The sequence below is a fragment of the Ascidiella aspersa genome, chromosome 4, assembly GCF_963924565.1.
Source record: "Ascidiella aspersa chromosome 4, kaAscAspe10.2, whole genome shotgun sequence".
Lineage (NCBI taxonomy): Eukaryota > Metazoa > Chordata > Ascidiacea > Phlebobranchia > Ascidiidae > Ascidiella > Ascidiella aspersa.
Window position 1 is genome coordinate 32,750,547 of NC_139450.1, and position 25,728 is coordinate 32,776,274.

At 35.2% G+C, this 25,728-nt stretch overlaps 1 protein-coding gene across 1 annotated transcript; it reads right to left on the reverse strand.

Moving 5' to 3' along the window:
• Nucleotides 1–1,692: 1,692 nt before the first annotated feature.
• LOC146157567 (uncharacterized) lies at nucleotides 1,693–19,739 on the reverse strand. Its single transcript, XM_083388257.1, has 10 exons — nucleotides 19,428–19,739; nucleotides 17,506–17,598; nucleotides 16,539–16,651; nucleotides 15,188–15,299; nucleotides 14,742–14,882; nucleotides 9,899–10,014; nucleotides 7,466–7,576; nucleotides 6,503–6,647; nucleotides 3,149–3,291; nucleotides 1,693–2,142 (listed from the first exon to the last, which is right to left on the reverse strand). Exons 1-10 carry the CDS (start codon nucleotides 19,503–19,505, stop codon nucleotides 2,043–2,045), a joined length of 1,152 nt encoding a protein of 383 aa, XP_083244383.1. The 5' UTR covers nucleotides 19,506–19,739; the 3' UTR covers nucleotides 1,693–2,042.
• Between the last annotated feature and the right edge of the window lie 5,989 nt (nucleotides 19,740–25,728).

Below are 25,728 nucleotides of genomic sequence, written 5' to 3' on the forward strand. Positions count from 1 at the left end.
CATAACGCAAAATCGGATGTAAAAAAATAAGCAGATCATCGTTTCTCATCGCAGACCTACAAAACCATCACAAGAAATACTGTTGCGACAATTCATCGCTTAAAAACATTGTTAACCCAAATTGACGATAACAATGTACCATTTTCGTTAAAATTACAGTGGTACCGAGGCCATTTTTAATTAGCCTACAAAGCTTAATTGCTAGTCGGGTCATATTTTCGGCCAATACGAAATAAGGGCAAATAGCATGTAATAATAAAAGCAAAAAAATCTTCCTCAAAGTAAATTATCTTAAGGCAAGAACGGCGCAAAACAAGACGCCATTAAAATTCGTTTAAAATTAACAATAAAATCGACAAAAAAACTTTCGCGCAAAGTCATTTGCGCCCCAATAAATATAACACACAATCGTAGAAAAAAAAAACCGTTCGGTCAAAACGGCACCGCGGCCATATATGACGTCATAAGAGTTAGCTCGACGAGTCATGGCGTGAGCTCGTTTTCAGTCGAGTCAAGTAGGCGAGAAAAATTAACGCGTATAGAAAAGTCATTGGGCACCGATTTGTGCCACAATAATTGCATTGCGAAAGCAGCGAAAACAAAAGGCACATATCGAAATCTAGCAATCACGAATTGAATCAGTGTAAGGCGGAAAAAGCAACAAAAAATCAGTAACAATGAAACTGAAAGAAATCTAAAACGTCATAGCAGAGCTACTCAACTGACTTGTGTACCCAGGTAATTGAGTATGTTGAAAATGCGTAATACAGCTCCAATTTAGTTGGATAGCAAAGGGGCAAATTTCCTACGTTATTATAAAAAGGTCTAACAAATCAAAGATAAAAGGAATCTAAAAGTTTCCGATAAAAAAATCTTACAAAATTCCAATAAAATAAATCTAACAAATTCCATTCTGACTAGCAGAACAGTAATAACTTGTGTTCCAAGTCATTGCATTAAGAATAGTTTAGAGTGGTAAACCACAGTGAAAAGACCTGAGAATATTCTTTACTTTTGCTAAAACGTGGTTGAGTAGCCTTGCATTTAAGCATCGCAGTTAGCATTGGTGTTCGAACACTTAAAACGTGGAAGTAACGAAAATCGTAAAGGGTTCGTCGAAATAAATAAAGCAAGGTTATAAAAATATTTTGAATTACCAAATTTGCCTTACGCGATTGCTGAGGACACAGTTCTCTTGAGTAGAATTAAAAAAGGTTTAAACGAAGAATCAAAAGAAAACAGCTTAATATAATATATAAAATATATGCTTTACTCCGAATAGAAGAGTGTTAGCGTATTATTTGTATGTAACTATATGGTGCCATTTAAAGGAAACTATATGCAGCACCTTAAGAAATCGTTTTTTAGTTTTCAAATATACTATATTATATCATGATCGTAATATATCATATTCCAGATTCTAACTCGAAAACCACATATCCAACTCAGCCATGCGAGGATTCAATTTAAATATGGACATTTCTTATTACGAAAAAGTAGTACAAGTGTCGTAACTAGTTATTATCTGTAATTATTAGCACAATTCAAATGGCTTGTCAAGTTTTTTTAGGAAACTGGAGAACTAATAAACTAAAAAGTACACTTCCAAAGTTCCAAATGCAACAAAGCGAATTGTTAACGTCATAACGGCTGTATGTTGTAGAGAAACTTGAATGGATTAACATTGTGCGAACAATCCAAATAAATGTTTAACTAAATTTAACTTACTAATTGAACGCTGTCACGATTTTAATAATTAAACGACATCACAATGTTGTCTACTTTACATTTCTCTACATAGTACAACAATATGACGTCAACAATAACCTTTGTTAAACTTGGAACGTTTAAATTTAAACAATGCCTACATTTCTTCTACTTACTTCTTCATATATGCACTGCTATAGCTTTAATGTTTTTAGATCTAAAAAGTGCGATTCTTTGGGCAGCGGAGGCTTGATTGTGCATTGATTTGCGAGCGCTTAATAACGGCTTGGTAATGACAAAGTTTTGCGCATTTCCGTGGGCTACTTTTTTAATGGTTATGAAAAGCAGTTGTCAGGGATTTCAAACGATGAAGCGTTGGGATATCTTTCCAGCAGAAACTTTTTGATTCCGTCGACTGCCAGCATCGCCGTGTAACTGTAGAACGGAAAGCGGTTGCAGTACAGCGAGGCAGTAAAATTCAAACACTTTCAAAAAGAAACGGTTTAGTAGAGTATTCATCCGTGGTATTTAAAACACACTGTTTTAATATTAGCTAAATTAAGGGAAGTCAGGTGTATTCATTGCGATAGGTAAACCACTTGCAATTAATGATTCGAAAAATTGTTTAAGAGCATCAATCGGCAGTTTTTTTTCTATTTTTTTTTTCTTGACCATAAAAATAAAAGATAATAAAAATATTTACGTCTTTACTTGGAATCTATTCGTTTTTTATTAAAACTTCGCAATTTAAAGGTATATTTACCAGCTTATGAAAATATGGTTCAAGATTATACAGACATATACACACACACGCAAACATATACAATATAAACGCACGCACGCACGCACGCACACACAAAACCGCATACAACCACAATATACACACGCACGCACACGCATAGACACGCACACACACACACGGCACACACACACACATACACGTATAGTATACGTACACACACTAACAATACACAAACATACAGACACACACATGCAGTGTTTTGTTTAAGGTGTTTTGGGGGACCGAAAAAGCACACGCACTCACACACGTACAATATACACGCACACAAACGCACACACACGCACGGCACACACACACACACACACACACACACACACACGTATAGTATACGTACACACACTAACAATACACAAACATACCGACACACACATGCAGTGTTTTGTTTAAGGTGTTTTGGGGGACCGAAACGGTCCCCCAAATTTCTCCAGCGGTTTCCCAAATTTTGGACTTGCAGCTTTTTGGTATTTAAATGAAACACTTGCGGTCTCTTAAAACTACTTAACGGTCACCCAAACCAAACCTTAAAAAAACCCTGCACACATGCAATACACACACACACACAAACTCACACACCCATAGTAGCACACGCACACACCACGTACAATATACACGCACACAAACACACACACACAACCTTACCTGCTACTGTAGTCGATGAGGTCGTTCAAGCAGTAGAACTTTGGAAGTTGAAAGGCGTGAAAGAACTCGTCGTTGGTTCGCCAATTGTTGGTCATCGGGTAATACCTCACATTGTTGCCGATCAGAAGATCAAGCCAAAAGCTCTAAAGTAGAAAACAACTTAATATCCTATTCCAAAACCGATATCTGATATAAAATAAAGCTACTTTATAGCAGGGCATATAAAATTAATAAAATTGGACGTTTTAAACTAATTCGCCTTGATTAGGTTACTAACTAAGAAACGTAAACTTCTCTTCCATATATCAATTTGAATATCGGACGAGTACCGATACGACCACTTAGCTATCACCGGGTTTAGGCCCCAAACCGATATTGTTGAATTTACAAAAGTTTACTTAGTAATTTATTTAAAAACGTCAAATTGCTGTATATAACATTCATGCGACTGCAAAAAAACACGTGGGCATAACAATATACATTGCGACAAACAATAAATGAATGTAATGTAGTAAAAAGCGAAAAAAACAAATGTGGTAGCATTACGATGACATGTCGAATATATATTACATTCGAACTTTATCATACTTATGTCTTGTTTCGTACCCTTACAAAACCTCAGTGACGAGGACTAAGTCGCTATACTGGGTCGCTGCGAAAAACGGTTAGGCAACATTTCTTAAAACGAAAATGAATGTAAAAGTATATAAGTTTTGCTTTGGAAAGACGAGCGACCTTGCCTAAAACTATTTTAATTCGAAGCCAGTTTCGTAGTTAATTTTGACAAACCGATTTTTTTTTACAATATAGTCGCGGTCAACAGCCATAAGACTGAAATACGAACAACATATAAACAACATTAAAAACAGGTCCGGATAAAACCAAAATAAGACCAATGCCTAATGGTCGTAATAACGTCTAAATCGGAATAAGTCATAATCCGTCAGAATAAGACAAATATCTTGCGTTTAGAATAAGAGCTAAACGGCCAGAATTGGTCCTATACAACATTTTACCTAACTCTAAACCCCATCCCTAAGTACATAATTAGTGTTGTGCAATTTGTTTTTGGTTTCTTTTGTTTAATTTTCTTCGCTTTGCTTTGCTCCAGTGCATTTCACTTCTTGTCTTATTTCGTTTCTTGCCCTTACAACTTTACGTTCATTGTAATCACTCATTGTTTCGCACTTTTGTATTGGCCCTTGGGACACTCCCTCGTTTGCAATGCAAACCGTTTTATAGCACGAGGGCAATCTTTGGAACACAATACACGGGTTTCATCAGTAATTTCAATAAAAATATCAAAGCTATAATATTCGATTAAAACGACATTTCGCAATTTACAGACGTTTCAGCAATAACTCATGCCATCATCAGTGTAAAAATCAAGTGAAGATAAAAGCGATAAAACCTAAAAAGAAAGGATAAAAAGGACAAAAATAGCAGCGAAAAAAGGCAATCTTGTTTTAGTTGTTGTGTAAGATGGTCACTAGTTTTTGACATTCTTTTCAAGTAACATAATCCGTTCATGGTGTACCTCACTTAATTTAAAAGGTAATTGGTATTTTGGTATGGTCACGATGTGAAGCTTTAGTCCCAAAATGGGCTTTGACCTACGTTAAACTTATCGGTTTACAAATGTTAGCATATTTGACACAAATCAAGGCTTTAAGGTCAAACTCAAAGAAATAGATGGCCCCTGTATCAACAACAAAATACCTTTGCGAAAACCTGCTAGTTCGCGCTAGCTGCATTGGCTCAAGAAAGAGCCACCTTGGCGTTCGCGCCACGCGGCCTTTCTTCTATAATAAAGTTTTCTAGTTTAGTTGTGTGCATACACGTGGCCAGCGACAAGCCGTTAAGCAGGAACGAACATTTGGCGTAACATAAAAACAACATCAACGTCGGAATAAAACACAGTTTGTAACAAGACCAGAATACAACTATAATCTAAATCAGGGGTTCTCAACCTTTTTATGATCGTTGCCCACTTTTGTTTTGAAAATTGTTCGTGGCTCACTTCCTAAAGTTCTGCTTAAATTGGTTACATAACTGAAATGTGTTAGAAATCAAGAATAACTTATAAAAATATCTACAAAGTAGAATTTTTATAATAACCTACACATAACGCCGTCAAAGCGAAGCTTGAGAGTCTACTGTAAAACGAACTAAAGAATTAAACAAATAAAACTAAAATTTTCACCAACTTTCCAACTTTCCAAGTGCTCTGTGGCCTACCTCAAAATGCTCTGTGGCCCACCAGTGGGCCATGGCCCACCGGTTGAGAACCCACGTTATAGTCATAATAACGTCGAAAATCGGAATAAGGCCCAAATCCGTCGAAATAAGACATACATGGTCGGCATCAGTCCTATACAACTTTTTACGTAACCCAAAACCTTACCCCTTAGTACACTAAAGGTGGGGTTTTGGGTTAGGTATTGCTTATTGTTTGGTTTGCTTAATAACAGCAAACCAAACGGTGTTCATCAAGACAACATAACAAAGGAATTTAAAATCAAGAAGTAGAACAAATAATAAACCGCCCACACTCGAAAGGTTAACATTGCGTAAAAAACTCAAACAAATCTCTATTTGTATTTGAACATGGCCTTGAAGTGGCATTTTAAACCACACAGCAGCAATATATATAATATGTGCGAAAAGGGCTCAAGCCGTAAGGGGCTAAGGACCATGACCCCACAAAACGGCAATATAGGTCTACAATGCCACCTGATTGCCACAGGGCTTTGAAGTCTTAAAAACAATACGTTTCCGACTCAGGTTGAAATAATGAACCCCTATTCAACTCTCGAGACCTGCTCCTACCCTACTGTATTTCAACCATTTACGAAACTAAAATAGGGTTAATACTTAGCAATCCACTCATAGGGTTGCCAAATTCCTCAACCAACCACAATGCATGGTTAAAAATATTCCATTATATGCTATTTTATCTGTACAATTTACAATCACCGCATTATTAGATAAAAATGTGTTACTGCGCATGCGCACGTCGTGACTCGAGTAGTTTAACTCAAGTCCCAATTCCAGTCTTACTCACTTCCCGAGTCCAACTCTACAATATACCGTTCACCAATTTACATAAAACAAGGTGGATATACAGCAATCCACTTATAGGGGTGGTATATTGGTCATTCACCCACAAACGTTGAGTGGAAAATATTCCACCTTTACAATTTACTGTTTGCGGCCTGGCTGATAAAACTTGGTACTGCGCATGCGCACGTCGTGACTCGAGTAGTTTAACTCAAGTCCCAATATCAGCCAAATAAATTGACTCCAACTTCCGACAGCCTTAGTTGGCGCAAAGAAATAATCCTGAAAACTTACCGCCTGTTCATTTGGCACTCCGTCGCCTTTCAAGAAGGAGAAGTAGGCGTTTGGAACTTGGAGGTCGTTAAAGTGACGAAATTTGTGGGATGACGTCATGTTGAAATATCTCGCCAGACGACTCTGCAGCCTCGTCATTATAGAGCTTGAAAATAAAACTATTTCGGTTCGTTGATTTGAAAGATTTACGTTAAAAAAAGAATAAATATATAAAATAAATACAAACAACTCTGTTCAAAAATTCCGAGTGAAATACAGGATTGGACATGATTTTAAAGAATATATATTTCACAACCTCCATTCATTATTATTTAAAGATTTATTCAAACGTTCACAAAAAGATACCCCATTCTGTATGTGCTATGATATTCATTCTATACGTCTAACTACAACAGCGGTTCCCAAACTGGGGTCCGCGGACCAACCGGGGTCCGTAAGGCATTTTCAAAGGGTCCGCAGCGAGGAAAATTAGTCTTTAAGCTTTTCAACATTAGGCTTTAGCGAATGTTTTTAAACATTAGTCTATGTTTTAAACGTTATCTATCATCACTATTGTCTTTAGTTATGCTTTATTATTCGATCATATAGCGTGTTTTGTGATATATCTAGTGAAAGTTGTTACATTAGAAACAATCGTAACCGCACTAGTGTACTACAAGAAACGTGGGTCAACTGACATTTAGTTTTTTATAGGGCGGCAAAATTGCAAAATAAATGGAACGGGTCCACCAGGCAAAATTTTTAGAAAAGTTTGGGAACCGCTGTACTACAATATCCAGCCATTGTATTAAGATTCATTCAAAACATTTATAACTACTTCTGTTGGAGTTTTTATGGTTATTACAATGTTATATTTATTTTTTAATTAGCAAAATTCCATTTGATTAAACGTGTAGTAATGCACCTCCTGTATGTTTTCAATTAAAAGCAGACGTCAGCAAAACTACAGTTTAGAGCACGTACCGGTTTATAAGGTGAGGAACGTGGCTAAGTAAATCGGTCACTTCCATCTGCAGTTCGTCCTTAAATACACGAGATGTGTAACGAAGAGTCTCCAGGAATATGTTATCGAGGCTACAAAACAAAAAAAGGAAGGTTTAAGTAAATATCACGCGTATTTCACAGTAAAGGGGATCTACAGTAGCATGTCATTTAATGCAAGATACACACGCATATGTGTTTAACTGTGATCCACTTAGTCCGTCTGAAGCTGCTTTTTGACCAACGATTACGGCTTTCGTATCACAGAACTTGCTTGTACTAACGGAATGTAGCAAGCATAGGCGTCAAAGTTGTTTCTCGACTTGCTCCCCTCTAAGCCTGTGTAGCTAACATATGATAAGGCTACTTTACTGTGCTTAAACAAGGAAACTATAGATGACATTAGAGACGTTTAAGAGTATTGTTTTTAGGCAATTAGGCCAGGATTTACCTTGGCGTTAAAAAGTTCAATTAGCCTCAGTATTTAACATACTTTTTTTAATAGAATATACTGCTGCTGCCAGGCATTATATTAATTATAAAGAGGGTTCTTCCGACAATTATTTATTCTGTACCGACGTTTCGATAACCTATCCAGGTAATCTTCATCAGGGCATATAAACTTGTAACCTTGCAGAGGTATATATATAGTGAAGAAAAACGACGAAAAAACAATGTGGCAAAACGAGGCGAAAAAAAAAAGAAAAAAGAAAAAGAAAACAAGGCGCGAATAACGTGAAAACGTGAAAACCGGCTGCAGCCTTCTAATGGCCGCTACTGCACAAAAAGTGATAGGAAGGTGCAACCTTTTTCTTGCTCGTTTTGCCACATTGTTTTTTCGTCGTTTTTCTTCACTGTATATATACCTCTGCAAGGTTACAAGTTTATATGCCCTGATGAAGATTACCTCGATAGGTTATCGAAACGTCGGTACAGAATAAATAATTGTCGGAAGAACCTTTTTTTAATAGGTCCGTCTTTCAGGAGAAAATCTCTGCGTTTAATTGCAAACCATGCCTGTAATTGCTATGTTATTTGCTATCGGATCGGCACCGATAGCCCTTCAGTATCGGACGAGTACCGATATTACCATTTGGTATCGGATATCGGCTCCAAACCGATATTATCGGACATAGATAATAAAAATTGCAAATTCTTAAAAATAATTCTTGATTTCCACCAATAAATAGTCAAAAAAACGTCACACTATAATAAGCAAAGGGGAGAATTTTTGATTTTTTGTTAGATTGCCATACAACTTTTGTTAGATTGCCATACATTCTAAAAATCCCAAAATGGCACACAAAAAACAACACCTGGATATACTGTAGCTGTCAGGTATTGTTTCAATTGTAAAATAGTTTCTCCAAATTTGATTAAAGTTCCAATTTTTTGACCACCTATTCGGGCAATCTTCTTTAAGGCAATATAATTGCAACTGGATAGGCGAAAAAAATAAATACCACACAAACAATAAAGTAAAAAACACAAAGAAAAACCCATAAAACAGGAATGTTTGTTGTCGGTTAGGAATTAGTTTCCAAAAACCTTAGCCCTGTTGGTTAAATTATTGCCTACATAGGAGGTTGTTTTTTTAGTTAACGATTAATACACTTTTCGATGTAATGGGTGACAGTTTAAGTTGTTGGCGTGGAGTTAAGATTTACGAGTAAAATATGAAGCTCGTATATCATCTGTACTTTTGCACAATGCACAGGCCTGGGTCATTTCTTTTAGAGGCCATGCGCAATTAAGACTTTGGCGCGCTTTATATATGTGCCATTCAAACTATAAACGCAATAGACCACATACGATCTTATCTTTGGTTAATAGTAAAATTAAAGGAAAGTTAAAATTAAAAAAAAAAGAAAAATTTATTTCAACCGCGCCGCCACTGAGGTGTAAGTCGTCTGGCAAACTCAACCTTTGTCAATTTACACAGAGGCACCTATAAAAATTCTAAGCATCGTGTTAATTTTGCTTGTTAATCCATTTCTGCTTTACACGACCTTTCATTTCTACGTGAAAAACTTTTTTAATCGGAGACATGCGTGTGAAGCATGACCGTGATTTTTTCACGTTTATTTAAGCCAATGTTCTAAAGACTTAAGTCACTGACCTGTATGACTTGACTTAAGTCACTTTTTTAATTGACTTGACTTGAGTTAAGTCTTGTTTGCAAATGACTTGGGTTGAAATGAACTGTTTTCGAATTTTTTTTTATAAAATTGGAATGTTTATCTTAGGTTTTGTACATAAAACAACTTGCTTGCTACAGGTATGTTTCGTTTTGTTTGGCTATATGTTGCACAAATAAAAATCCATACTGAAAGAAGTCATATCAAGAGTCTATAGTGGAATGGAGGCTAACAAAGAAGCATCTGGTCTGAGTTGATAAACAACAACCGCACTTACTTGGTTTCGTTTGGAAAATGGTCGACGAAATCCTTTTCCTTGATAAGACTTAGGCCTGGATATGCGAAGTAAGTCTTGTAACCCTTCTCTGGCGTGTAAAAATCATCGAAGCTAATCTGCGTGTGCGTACAAAGATCGTGATTACTGACAGCGTCTTTCTATACAACTTTAATCATAGCTTCGAATTTGTTTTTTTACAGGGGTGCTGAACATTTTAAATGTATGGCGTCACGAAATGTCCACTGAAAAGAAAAGTTTTACGTGGAGTGTTTATACGTGGAGTGTTTATATGTGGAGTGTTTATACGTGGAGTAACATACTTTGGAGCATAATGGTTGGAGGTTGTAGTAAGACGTAATAAAAATATCAAAGTCCATACAGAAGTAGGCATTTGAAAATGTTCTCAATAAATTTTTATTCATTTTCAACATCGATGTTAAAAATGCATTTACCTTTTGGTATTTAATACTTTCATTGCTTAATTAATGCGAAAAAATGCGTCTCGCATTTTAGGAAACGCCCAATAATGGTTTAACGAAATACCGGCCTTTATTATGTATTTTACAGAAAAAGATTTACAATTATTTTTGGGGGGCACAGGAACCCAAACATTTCTAGGGGTGCTCAGGGAACCATTTTCACCCAAACTTGGCGTCCATGCCTTCAAAGGTAATATACAGGTAATTTCAGTTTAAAGGTAGCCTAAAAACATCCAAAGATTTACTAGGCAACAAGCCATGTCCATCATTCGATGAACACTAATCGTTTTTACTTGATTTGCACGATACACGGGTTGTTGTTACGTAAAACGTAAAAGCAAAATTAATTCTGACTGATGAAAAGACATAAGCGCAGACCCAGGGACAAACAAATTAAATATTTCATGAATAAACAAAAAAGGAAGAACAAAAAGAAGCTGTTTTACGCAGACAAAATTAAAAACAAAAATGCTGCTTCAAAATTAAAAAAAGAAAGGTTTAAATTCGACACGTATGGATTCAAAAAGCTTTAAAAAAACGATTTAATCCCATAATTATGGAAAATTGTAATGTAGTACCAGACAATTAAAATTGTTAGATAATGTTTTTAAAGAAATGTGATCAAAGGTTAGGGATTAAAATTTGAATAGAACACACAGGAAGAAAAACAAAAAATAACACATATTTCCTTTGTTGAGTAAGCTACACAGCAGTGTTGCAATGACTTAAGTCAATGATTTGCTTTAAGGGCACTTAGGTTATAACTATGACTTGACATGTGGTTTATGAAAAATACTTGACTTGGACTTACTTGAGACTTAAGTGATTTCAAAATCACTTCTTTTCAACACTGCTGTATAGGTACAAGTGTAGCAACCCCGTTTGTATTTACATTGGAAAAAGAACCCTGAACATGTGCTGTTGTGCACCCAGTACATTTAGTGCCTGCGCCAAAGCAAACAATCATGTTTCCTGCGACGTACATATGCTTCCACTTCACTCTATTGGGATATCAGAAATTAATCACTTTCGCATTTTTGTCCCATTTGCGCTGTTTTACCTGATAAAAAAATATTTGTTTGTGGCCTTTCTTTGGTCAAAATTGACAATGAATTGATTTTTAAATAAATTTGCCTCATGTTTGAATTATATTTACTTTAAGCGAGAGTTAGAAATTCAAAATCTCGGGATATAGGTAAACTTTAAAAACAAACTGAAACGAGATGACTGAAATAGCGCTAATTTAGCCTACCAGTTGATGCCATTTAAAGAATGAAATTTTATATATTATAAATTTACTAAGAGTTATTGTTTAGAATAAATAAGCCTGAGGTTCGGATTATATTTACTTTAAGCATTCGTGAAGTTTAGAAATTCGAAATCTATGTGAAAAAAAAAATGAAAAAAAAAATCTTAAACGCGATGATTTATACCAGAGGTTTTTCAACTGTGATTTGCGACAGACCCTGGTGGGTCGTTTTAATTTTCCAAGGGCGTCGCAAATGATTACGTTTCATATATAAACTCTATTGCGGAAATAAAAAACATCCAAATACTAATATCCCCAAAACATTGATTTTGAAATCAATTTTACAAGAAACTAGTTTGATGTTTTACAACAAACAAATATAAATTTGCAAAATTTAAAATGCTGGATGCTTCGCAAGACCACTGTCTTTTTACAAAGCCTCACAAACATAAGTTGAAATACAACTGGTTGATACAAATAAATTGGAAAGGTGAAAAAATTCCAGTTGTCGAATTCTGCTTGCAGCAGGAGTTAGTACAGCTCCCGTAAATTCGTGCAGTAGGTCGTACCGCTGCTGCTAGTTAATTATTAAGGCTACCCCGGGACCGTAGAGGGGAACATTAAACACATTGGCTTAACAGGTTTGCTGGCAGGCCTGCTTTGTGTAGCCAGCATGACGTACGACATTGCTGATTAAACTCAATACAACACAAACTAAACACAGGTTTGACTTTTCGCCAGCCCGATTTGGGAAATGACTGGATTTTATATGTTGGCTTATTCTTCAACGACATGACTTAAGTGCTAATAACTGGATTTAATATGCTTGGTTATTCTTCATGACTTGATTCAAGTGTTAATAACTGGATTAGGTATATTAGGTTATTCTTTGTGGTAATTCAGGGTAACGTATTGGGTTATTTTCCATTTTAAACGACGTTTTTACATCCATTTGAGATTATAAGGGACTGGAAACAAAGATGTGTGATATTTTGAGTTAACTGTTAATAACAAAAAATAAAAAGTGTAAAAAACTTAATTTCTTTGGGTAAATACATTAAAATATTAGGGTTGTAAATACTTGACTTAAGTGCTATATAGCGCGGTTTTCAAATGACTTGACTTGACTTTATGTTTTCAGAAAAATAACTTGAATTGACTTTGGGTTAAGGCATTTAGGCAAATAACTTGAAATAATCCCTAAATGTTTTTAAAATAGCAATGACTGGGGACGTAAATATAGGATAAAATAATGCGACTATTGATGTTTTTAAACGTTATTTTTCACAGTCAAATCGTAAGTTGTCGATAAAATTAGGTAGCGTAAAACTATTAAGACCGGAGTCATAGGTAAAGCAGCTAAATCAATGTGACAACACTCGGTAGAACCTTATAGTGGAATTATACCGTTTTAAAGATGATTTTCGCCAAATTTATTGACGAAGTAAGACTATAAGCTCAGGTTAAGACAATGTTAAAATATGAGTTACTGTGTCGGTAAAGACCTGAAATTTGTAAAATATATATGTTTAAAACTTTAGAACCGTTGTAATGACCCTGTTCCATTGCACAACATTACACTTATCTCATTTAAAAGGCTACTAAATCTTAAGGAATTTCTCCACTTTAAACATAATAATCAATGGCCTATTGTTGCGTCATCTTTTTTGTGTGTATTTGAAACATTCGCAAAACGACTGACTCTAAATAAATGTTTGAACAGTCTATATCAGGCGTTCTTAAACTGGGGTTCATGGACCCCTTGGGGGTCCGTGAGCTAGTTTTAGGGGGTCCATGAAGGCCTACTTGAAATATAACTGTTTAATTAAGAAGTGATTAACTTATCAAAGAAAACAGTTTATTTAAAAATCAAACAGTTTTGTACTGAATGGATGAAGACTCCATTTCCTTTTTGGATCTAAATCAGCCGAATTATGAAGTCTATTTACATTGTGACGTCATTTTTGACTGTTTTGTCTACTGTGGTCCGTGCCAGGCAAGAAAAAAATTAGGGGTCACGGTGAAAGAAGTTTAAGAAACCCTGGTCTATATGGATTCCTAAAATATGACTGGACACACTATCCATACAAAGATTAGTCTATTTATACATATTACATCTTTTTAACTGTTAGCTAATCGCAGGGAGGTATATTATTTTCTTAAAGATATGGATTTTAGCCATAACCTATACCTAGATGCAATCAAAAAAAAAATTCCATAGTCATCTAAACACCACTTTAATTGTGTGACCGTATTAAATATAAATCGCTAGGATTGTTCAATCAAGTAATAAAATAGCGGGAAAAGAAATAAAAAAAAGATTTAAGAACAACACAGAAAACTTACTTTAAAACAATATTTGAGACAGCTAAATTTAAAAGGTTAAACCGCTCTGTTGTTTACACAATTTATACGACTTTTTCTATTTTCTTAAGGAACAAGAACTCTTCTTTTGCAACAAAGACAATTAAAACGTAACAATGGGTGAGATTTACCAGAAGCATTCCTTTGTGATTTAAATTATACAACTTCACAGTCGTCCAATGTTGTAAACAAGTCATTTTGAAAATACTGGAGTCCCAGTCAAGTTATTTGCAAAAAAACATAGATCTAAGTGATTTTGAATAAATAACCAGTTAAGTCATAGTTAGAGCAATTCAATTTCAAATCAAGCCCCTATCATAAAATATGAAATATTTAACTATTAAAATTGGCAAACTTGTCCGATTATGAGAAACTCAACTAAAAAATAACGCAAAACGCAACATATAGCAACAGCAAGCGAATTGTTTTATGTGCAAAACGTAATACATATAACCCAATTTCTTGTGAAAAATGTTTAATGAAAACACTTCATTTCAGCAAAAGTCATTTATCTGAATAATTTAAGTCAAGCCAAGTCATTTTTTTTAGTGACTTGAGTCTTTACAACACTGCAGTCTTCTAGAAGTGCTTAATTTAAGCAACAAAGACCACTAAAACGTAACAATTAGAGACCTGCTAGAACCATTATTTTGCTTACATAAATTATGCCACTTAAAGTCTTCTACAAAACCAAACTGCAGCTGAATTTTAGCAATTAAGATTATTAAACGTAATAACAGATTGTAGTTACCGGTGCTCCGAGCATTATGTCGTCGTTGAAGTAAAGAAAATCTTCGCTGAGTCCAGGTATCTTGTGAATGTGGCATTCTATTGCTGGCGAACTGAAACTCGGGAGGTGCGACTCGTAATCGAAAATGTCCTTGTGGAAAATCTGAAAAAAATATTGAGCCTTAAACGTTTGCAAAGCGAAAAATAATTTTTTGCAAAAACAAAGGCCAATAGAATTATTTCAACTTTGGTTCGCTTGCTAAAACAATCGCGATTTGAATACGCAAAAAGTTAAAAAAACGAAACAATTATTTGAGTGTATTTTTTTGGCATGGGGAAACTAAGGAGACTTTTGTTAGACTTTTTGGTAAAATGAGGAAAAAGTCTGTTTTAATCGTTTCCTTACTTCCTGGAGTATAATAAAAGCAAATCAATAAGAACTCATATATTTTTTTTAAAAATTCTCACCATTTTAACTCTCGGGTTATCCGTATTCAACCAACATGGCACCTGACCATTTGTGACGACATAAACGTTGCGAATCCAGGGGGCATTGACTTCAAGTGCCCTCATTGAGTATCTACGACAAAAAGTAAAAACTTAACCCAGAACAAAATAGTATAAGGTCAAATTCACCAAGTAAAATTACAAGTACCAAATAATATTTATTTGATTGTAAAGCCACCTATTTTTGGTTTAGGTGTTTAATTTTTGGATTTTTAGGAAAGTCATTGATTCATTGTTTTTTTCCAAATTTTGGTTGTGTTTGTGACTATATTAAATTGTGTGCTTTTATAGCTAGTTATGTCGCCCTAACATCGCTTTCGGCAAAGGTGTTAGTAAAATAATATCCTACTTAAACAATAAAAAAATATGTTTTTTAAACATTCAGAGAATACATCACAAATTTACGTCATATCTGGACATCTAAAACAAATAATCCTAAAAAGTCTAATGAATTTATCGTTTGATGTCGTGCACAAATATGCAGCTGAAATCTTAGTTTAAATTCATTCAAGTATGAGATGGCGATGGCTTGGTAAAAAAAACACTTTTTAACCGGTACGACATACCCGCGCAATTAATCTCAGACTCTTCAGCCTTATTTTGTTCGTAATCTTAAAGCGCATTTCGTAATCTTCAAATGACTGTGCTGCAATATAAGTAAAAAACATCGCAGTGTTTTAACTGAGTCACATTGGCACAGCTGACCCGACGCCCTAACTTAAGTATGTGCTTATTTAGACACGAATTTCCAGTGCTACGTTTTAAGTCTCTAACGCTTTTCAACTGTTTTACTCCAAATGCTTGCTATCAATGGAACATCATTCACTTGGCAATTTATAAAAAGAGTTAATTTATTGAACGTCGAAAAAAAATCTGGTTTTACTAAAGAGTTGGTTAAATTCGGCGAAAATCAGGTTGTCAAGTATTTAGATTGGTTCAAAGAGTTTTTTATTAAAAATGTAGTCACATGTGATGAACCAAGTAAATAATTCACAAAATTTTTGTTTAAATTTTACGCAACAAAACCGTGTTATAAATGGAATTCAAATATGAGGCAATATTATGGAATTTTTTTTTACTTTTGTATCGTTTTTATAGTATATTTAACGAGATTAAAAAATAATACGGACGCATATTTTGCCAACAGGAGCCAAACTAAACAAAATTTATACTTAACAAGTAAAAGTTACAAACCTAAAGTTAATTTGTAAAAGATGCCAAATCGAACAAATTTAAATTAGTTAAAAAAAACAAAATTTTTCAAACAAAAAACAGTATATTACAGCCTAAAAAGTCTATCTAGTTATTTTACCTCATTATCCCGTTGTCGTAATATCGTTGTTCCCTGCTGTCCACGTTTTGCACCCCACTTTTTATCAATTCCTTATTAAGCGTTTGCAAAAACTTTGGGTCGGAGCCGTTAACCTGTTGGACACAAAGGCAAGTCACTTTTAACTTGAAAATTTGACAAAGATTTCCAAATTCAAATTCATGTCGGTTTTCGAAAAATAAATATCAAATCCCATACAGAAGTAGGTAGCAATTGTGAACGTTTCGCATAAATCTTTAGATCATGGCTGGAGAATAAAGTTCGAAGCCCATTCAGAAGTACTTAGTATGTTGTCACCATTCTTATCGCCTTTTACTTGCGCCTGTGCTTTTACGTGCATTTTAATTGTTTTCATTTATACTTTGACCTGATGAAGCACGGTTGTGCGAAAGCTTGTCCAGAATCAAATACAATTTGTCTTTATACAGTGCCACCTGATTTCTCTATTTAGAATTAGGACAAATACGGCCATATACAAAGATTAGTATGTTGTGAATGTTCCAAATAAATTTTAAGACAATGGCTGGAAGTTGTAGTTAAGACGTAGTAAGAACATCCCAGTAGCCAACACAGAAGTAAGTAGTATTTTGTGAATGTTTTAAATAAATTTTAAGACAATGGCTGAAGGTTGTAGTAAGACGTAAAATGAGTATCAAATCCCATACAGAGCTATAGGCAGCATTTTATGAACGTGTTAAATAAATGTTAAGATAATTTCTTGAGGTGTATTTAAACGTAGAATGAATATCAAAGCCTATACTGAAGGTCGAAAAGTTTCACAAAAATGCTACTCGGTACAACCGACCACTTTGATTTTTAGGTCGCGTTCCCGAAAGATCTAGATAAGAACAGACCTACTTTCCATACTGGCTAGTAAGCATCGACTAAGCTACGCAGGCTTAAAAGTCAGGAAATATAAGAATATCACCTTTTGGCTGTTTGCACTTACCCAAGTATACACAACGTCGACGGCATTTTGGCTGTAGTCTACTTTACTCATTGCCCGTTTTTGTTCTACATAACGCATCATCGTAATAGATGCCTGCAAGATGAATATTGAAAATAGTTATAATGAGGTACAGTATAAAAGGATCTGTAATGTAGCCAATTGAAATTGATGTCACAGCCAAATAAATCGACTAAATCGATATATCTTAATAAAGACGTTTGATGATGATAAGTACGTTTCGAAACGTCTTTGTCAATATGATGTCGATTTACTCAATATTTTTGGCCTTTGGCAATAATTTTCAAGTTATGATGAAATATGAGAGAGTAAGCATTATTTTTCATGGTAAGAATTGCATGTTAATTGCATATTGCATGTTAAGTGTACACTAAAAGGCTTAACGTAATTGTTCTTATATAACCGCTTCAGTAAATTTGTATTAAAAATTATAAATAAAATAATATCGGTTTGGAGCCGATACCCGATGCCGAGTGTTAGATCACTACTCGTCCGATACCCGATACCAAGCGGTAGTATCGGTACTCGTCCGATATTAGGGATATATCGCTCCCAATCCGATGCCAAATTAATTTTTTAAATTTAAACAAGAAAAAAAAAAAAAACTGGGAAAAAATGTTTAAACGTTTAATTTCATCGAATTGTTTATTTAAGCATAGCAATGACGTCATTTGGTACCGCATTGGATCGCGATACTTTTTTTTCAAAAAATATCGGGAATCGGTATCGCAATAAAGTGTCAAGCATAGGTTATCCCGATTGTCGTACATCCAGTCATTTATGGTGACAATTTTTCAAAAAAAATAGCTTTAGGAACACTAAACACGGATCTATTCATTATCTTCAGTAGAAAGAGAGTGGCCCAAATAATAGATAAAAGATTCATTCTTTTATTAGCAAACCTTTCGGCAATTTCTTTTGCCATCATCAGTGCAGTCTGCCTTTGCTAATAAAACAATGAATCTTTTATCTATTATTTGGGCCACTCTCTTTCTACTGAAAATATCTTTAAATGTATAAAACTCTAGCTTAGCGGTTCCTAAACTGGGGTCCATACAACAGTTTCAGAGGGTCCGCAAGGAGAGTTAGTCTTTACTTTTTTAAACATTAGAATTAGACTATGTTTAAAACATTTTTAGTCTGTAGCTATGCTTTATTATTCGATAATATAGCGTGTTTGTCGATGTCTCTTGTGACATCATAAAGCATCTATGAGGCTGAACTACCTGCTAGCAACAAATCGTTCGTGACTGCACCAGTGTACTACAAGAAACATGGGTCAACTGACCCTTGCATTTTTATAGGGCCGCGAAATATCAAAATAATTGCAGCGGGTCCGCCAGGCTACTAGCTACGTTGGGTCGCAAAACACGTCTGAAATGCACAAATTAATTTAATATCGGAATTGCACTTAAAAATTTGCATACCACTCTAGTATTGAAAGGGTACCGATACTACCACTAGAAATCATATATCGACTGAGATCCGATACTATCGGATAGAGAGTTCCGATAATATCGAAAAACAATTTTTGAAATGTTGCAATATCAGTCATCACCTATTTTGCCTGTTAGAGCATCGTAATGCGTCATTTGACGATATATTTTGTCCAAAATATTGGGTATCGGTATCAGACATTTCTAATATCGGACATCCAGTTTTATCTTGGATACACTATGCACAGATCTGTAATGTAGCTGGATAATAAATTTCAGAGCCAAAAGGTCGAGTAGATCGACAGCATCTTGATTAAAACGTTTCGATACGAACTTGTATCATCTTCAGTTAATGTTCAGTCATTAACTGAATATTATACAAGTTCGTATCGAAACGTCTTAATCAAGATGATGTTGATCTACTCGACCTTTTTGGCTTTGCAATTCATTATCCAGCTCCAGTTTTACCTTCCAATAGAAAATCAAGGCGAAAAGAATGGCAGGTCCCACGAAAACAGAAACTTTTTTCCCCGCCAATTTCGTCATTTTGCAGTTAACTGCCAGACTGGCTGCAGGCTTGTGAGCCGACGGACGGCCTTGAAACTCCAGTCGGCGAATAAATATTCAATATTCTTTCTGTTCTGTTTGAAGTGTTGCTTTGCTTTTGTTGAAACAGCTTGAGCTCTCTAGGGTGCGAACATATAAGATCCAAGAAACGGTTTCAATTTGCAGTTAAACCTCGTCCATGACCTAACATAGAGTCACTTTCAATCGAAACACGGTTTCTGCAAAGCACGGTAAAATAAAGCTGAAGTTTTTATTGCGATAAAAAGGCCATTTTTATAGCAGTGGTTCCCAAACATGGGTACGATTCAAATCTGTCAAAAAATCTGTCGGTTTTAAATCTGTCAAATTCTTGCAAATCTATCGATGAAACTTTTTACATTCCTTCACAGACTGAACTATTGCATCAAAACGCATTTTTTAGTTTCATATAACTAAGCTGATATATTGCATCTATGGGCAGTTATGACGGTGAGTCACATCCTTCAATAAATCATGCACGAGTTTAACCATGTCAAGTTTGGTTGATAACAGAACAATATTGGAGCTGAATATTTCAGTAAATAGGTCAGTGGAGCTGTAGAATAAATCGCCATTATACCACTTAATTTTTTTTTTATAAGAATTGACTAAATCCAGTAAAAACAAAACATTTCATACTAGGTTACCACCTTCCGGTTCGCGAGGTTTTGCGTCGCTGTTAAAAAGTTTGGGAACGACTGATTTAAAAGAATCGCCTATGGTTTGTCTTTAAACAAACTAAAGCTATTGTTTTTCCAAAATTAGTTTTTAAGCTGTTTGAAAAAAATATATAGGCCTTAAGATATTGGGATAATTGCTGTCGGCTAAAGACTAACAAAAAACGTAAGTTTTAAAAAAACTAACAATAAGCGAATTTTCAGTGTAAAGACCATAATGTGATACACAATACACAATCACACTAATTTCTAAGTTACGAAGAAAGGAAGGTTCAACTCATTTTTAAGGATAGCTAGACATTGACAATAATTAATTAATTACCTAAAAAACGGCCAGTGAGCAACAGTAAGTCTGTAATTGCAGCGCTAGTACAGTGTCACAATTTATGGAATGGCACTGACAAACAGAAATTACAAATCTATGTGATTTTCAAAACGTTTTAATCGCGAACAGTTGGATTGGGCAAACGCTAGAAATAGTCAGAAACCCGTAAAAAGCCTGTTTCATTCTGTCCGTTATAAATATCAATGAACTGGCTGACTGTAGAAACTCTCTGACACAATTGAAGCGTTGTAGTGGATGTCTTTGTACATCACCTGGTCAAGCAGTAGAAATAAGACAGACATTCTCTAGGGGTTTAACTAGGGCAGCAAGGGACTGGTGTGCTGGTTATTTATTAAACAACACCCGGACTATGCTACCCAAGCCAGCAAACGACCTCTTTAGACACTGTTTTCCCAGTACGGGTATTACGAGCCGGGAAACGTTACTTCTGGGCGTGTTTTTTAGATGCCCTGTTTACTTTTCAGTTGCGCCAAATAATCGGCTTGGACAAATATTCGTGGATGATTAAACTGGTGTGCTCTGTGTGCACATAAATCAGCAAACAAAATTATTTGGTTGAAAATAAATAAAGATTTATTGGAAACGTTCATACAATGCTACCTACTTTTGTATGGGCTTTGGTATTCATTCTACGTCTAACTACAACCTCAAACCATTATCTCAATATTTATTGGAAACGTTCACAAAATGCAACCTATTTCTGTATGGGCTTTGATATTAATTCTACGTCTAACTACAACCTCCAACCATTGTGCTTCAAAGTAACGCCTGCTTCTTGTTGAACAGACGCTAGCTTACGGCGACATGAACCACGAATGGATCGGCAACGAGTGGCTTCCGAGTCTTGGCTTGGCTCAGTACAGATCCCACTTCATGGAGTGTTTGGTGGACGCTCGTATGCTGGTATTTTTTCTACGTCTAACTACAACCTCCAGCCATTAGCTTAAGATTTATTCGAATATTTTTCTTTGTACAATCATATTTTCCGAATTATTTGACCGTGTATATTTCAACCAGACTTGGACAACTAGATAATTCTAGTTTTCTAATTCATTGAATTAGAGCAAAATGCGGCTAATTCTAATTCTAATCTAATTTGTGAATTGCTTGTTTGCTCTAATTCTAGTTCAAATCTAATTCGGATTTTTACCAAAAATTCTACTTTGTCCAACGGCATTTTTAGTCTCTCAGTTAAAACACAGAATTTCAATTAAAATTTTCTGGTTAGAACGACTTGTATGTAATTTTTACAGTCTAAAAAACATAAAAAGGCATAAAAATTAGCCCACACATTTTTACCATTCGAGTTGTTATAAAAATAAATTGCGATTAAATCAAGTTGATTGTAAATAATTAAATGTGATTCTAGTTCAAATTCTAGTTGAAATTTGATTTTTTAGGAATTTGGTAATTCTAATTCTAATCTAGTTTGAGAAAACTCAAAACGGCCTAATTTTAATTCTAATCTAATTTTCAATAGCCAAAATAAATCTAGTTGTCCAAGTCTGATTTCAACAGGGAGTGGGGAGAATGACCACCGTACTCTCTAGCTTTATAAAATCGAAACTAAAATTTGCCACGGCATTTCGAAGTACATATTGCTAGCCTGCGAGATTTATTTTGCAATAAAAAAATCGGCATAACTGCGCTTTCAACGAATCCAGCTCACAGCAGCACAACATACACCCAATGAAAATATTGCAATAAAATAGCTGTGTGATACTGAATTTCAAAGACAAAAAGGTCAAGTAGATCGATCTCATCTTGATCAAGACCAGGGGTTCTTAAACTTTTTTTACCGCCGACCCCTAAATTTTTTTCTGCTTCGCGTTGGACCACGTAGGCAAAAAAAATTCTAAAATGACGTCATAAATTGACGTCACAATACAAATAGACTTTATAAATCTGTTGATTTCAATTCAAAAATGTAATTGTGAAATGGAGTCTTAATACAGCCAGTGCAAAACCGTTTTATTTTAAATTAAACTGTTTTCTTTAAAAAATAGATTACTTTTTAAATATACACTAATGTTTTAATTAGGTCTTCATTGACCCCCTAAAACTAGTTCACGGACCTCAAGGGGTTCATGGACCCCAGTTAAAGAACCCCCGATCAAGACGTATCGATACGAACTTGTATCATCTTCAGTTAATCTGAATTAAGATAATTTCAATTTACTCGACCTTGAAATGTTCGGGTTTGAAATTCATAATCAAGCTACATTACAGACCCGTCAATAAGCAACGCCAATAAGGATGGCGGACTGTATCAGCCATATAGGGGCAAAGTAAGTCGAGTTAAAATATTTAACAATTTCAACATCAAGGCAATTTCAACATCATCACATCGACAAACAAGCTTACATGTGTCGCTCCTACAATTCATTTTAACGATTTCCATCTGTATACATTTCAAAGCGACAGTGCAGTAGAATTCCAGCACATTTTCTATTTCTGCTAGCTACTTCTTTTTGGACTTTAATATTGGTCTTATGTCTAACTACAACCTCCAGCCATTATCTTAAGATTTATTTGAAACGTTAAAAATGCTACATACTTCTTATGGGCTTTGGTAATAATTCTACGTCTAACTACAACCAAATGCAACCTACTTTATATGGGACTTAACTCCACACAGCAATTGTGTAGAATGCAGGTTATATTGATTTGTTGCACTCCAATCGTACACGAAACATTGCACAAAGAAGCTTAACTATGGATCATAAACTGGAATCCAAAAGGATGCGAAATATCTCTCGGCACCCTAGAGCGTGAGAAATTGGATCTCGGTTGGTTGCCACTGCACTATGCCAAAAAAATTGCTTTTTTCACTTGCGTTGTTTACCACATTGTCAAGTTATGCCTTGCGAAAATAGTGCTATGTAGAAATCAAGTTGAGCAGATTGATTGTTTATAGCAGCGGTCGGTAAACTTTTCACCTAAGGGCCATAAAAGCGGGATACCTTTGGTTGTATTTCGATGAGAGTCATATAACATGTTTTAACATCTTGTTTATTTTGAAACAAAATGGTGATTTGAATTGGGCTGTTTGGTCTGTTCTTATTCAAAAGACAGGACATATTAAGCGGGGAAAAATGCATTGGCTAAGTTTACAAAACTCTAATTACAGAATGCCTTGATCCTAAGATGACCTTTAGAACAGGGGTTCTTAAACTTTTTTTACCGCGGATCCCTAAAAATTTTTTTTGTTTCGCATGGACCAGTGAAGGCAAGAAATTTTTAAATATGACGTCATAATACAAACAGACTTCAGAAATTTGCTGTTTCCTGTCCTAAATATGTGAAATAAAACGAAGTCTAAATATATTCAGAGCAAAAACGTTTTATTTTTAATATAGCCAACTTTTTTTGTTGAAAAATTGATTGCTTAAATATACGCTAATAGTTGAATTAGGCCTTCATGGACCCCCTTAAACTAGTCCACGAAGCCCCAAGGGACCCATGGACCCCAGTTTAAGAAACCCTGCTTTAGAACAATAAAGATTCTGTCAAACGGACCAACAGCCACCAATAGACGAATAGGATTCGCGCGAAGCGCTATAAATATGGATACTCGTCTTGTTTTAAAAAATGTAAAGCACAGTTTGGAAAGGGACTACGGCCGCGTGCAGTTTTATTCACATCAGGCTAGAACAGGGGTTCTTAAACTGGGGTCCATGAACCCTTGGGGGTACGTGAACTAGTTTTAGGGGGTTCATAAAGGCCTAATTGAAATGTTAGTGTATACAAGTAACGAATTTTTCAAAGAAAATAGTTTAACTAAAAATAAATCGTTTTACCGCTGAATGTATTTGGACTCCATTTCACTTACATATTTTTGTACCGAAATAGGCGATTTCTGAAACTTTCTTGTATTGTGACGTCAATTTATGGCGTTATCTTTAAAAATTTCACGCCCACCGTGCTCCCCGCGAAGCAAAAAATTAAATTAGGGTTCCGCGGTAAAAAAGTGTAAGAACCCCTGTGCTAGAATAATAGCTATGATTTATAAAAAAATCCTTCATTAAATAGTTCATAATATGGAGTCACCAAAAGAGACATATATGGCTGGCGAGCCATAGGTTCCCGACCGCTGGTTCATAGCATATTATTAAATTTTATCTATGACACCATGGTCATAAGACCAGGCTAAGCATCGCTCAAGGAAACCTGTGAATCTGAGGTTTAGCGGTTTGCATACTTTGTTTGTCCTGTTATGGAGATCAAGGGTGCCACGATATATAAGATCAATTGGAATACGGGGTTAACGGAAGGCTAGAATATAGCTGCGGTTATTTTGTGGCTTGCAATCAGGCGGTGTGGGCGTTCGTTCATTGTTTGTAGCATACACAGTGTTTATACATATTTTCATGGGATTTGCGAGGCCAGTCGATTTCGTTGAGCACCAACTCACATATTTTTTGCTATTTTAGCTCTGTTAAAAAGCAACCTGGATAAACAGGAAACTGTGTTGTTTGTATGGGCTTTGATAATTTCATTCTACGTCTAACTACAACCTCCAGCCATTATCTTAAGATTTATTCAAAACGTTCACAAAAGCTACCTACATCTGTATGGACGTTGATATTTTTATTAAATCATTTCATGTTGTGTCAAAAGATTCGAACACACAAAGTAAATTTGATGAACGGACTTATTTGGGACAACCTTAATCTCGTAGTTTGACAATTCTTTTAAACTTGAAGTTTGCATGCTGTTGAGTTTGTTTATAAACTTCATAAAAAAGTAACTTTGAGAATTTCAGAAACCCTTTCTCTAAAAGGCTGTTTTAAAAGTTCGTTGCACTTAACCACTTAATGCTTATTGCTAGCAGCCTATTGACCCGTGACCAAAAAAACGCAATGTTATCTCGCCCTGTCTACAATGTCTCTTCACGACTAACTCTTTCGCACTAGCTTTCGTACCTGGACCACCATGCACGAAAAGCTTAGCAATAAATGCATTAACTTAAAAAACTAAACTTGTGGATTATTATGTGACTGCATGATTACATTTTAATAAGCTTGAAATACAGAACTCTTTTTGCAAACTAATAGCCTAACAATTGCCTGTAAACAGCAGAATACTCTAGCAACGCTAGCAATTCAAGTCAGACTCTATTAAAAGATCTTAAAAGAATAATATATATATTTCGCCAGCA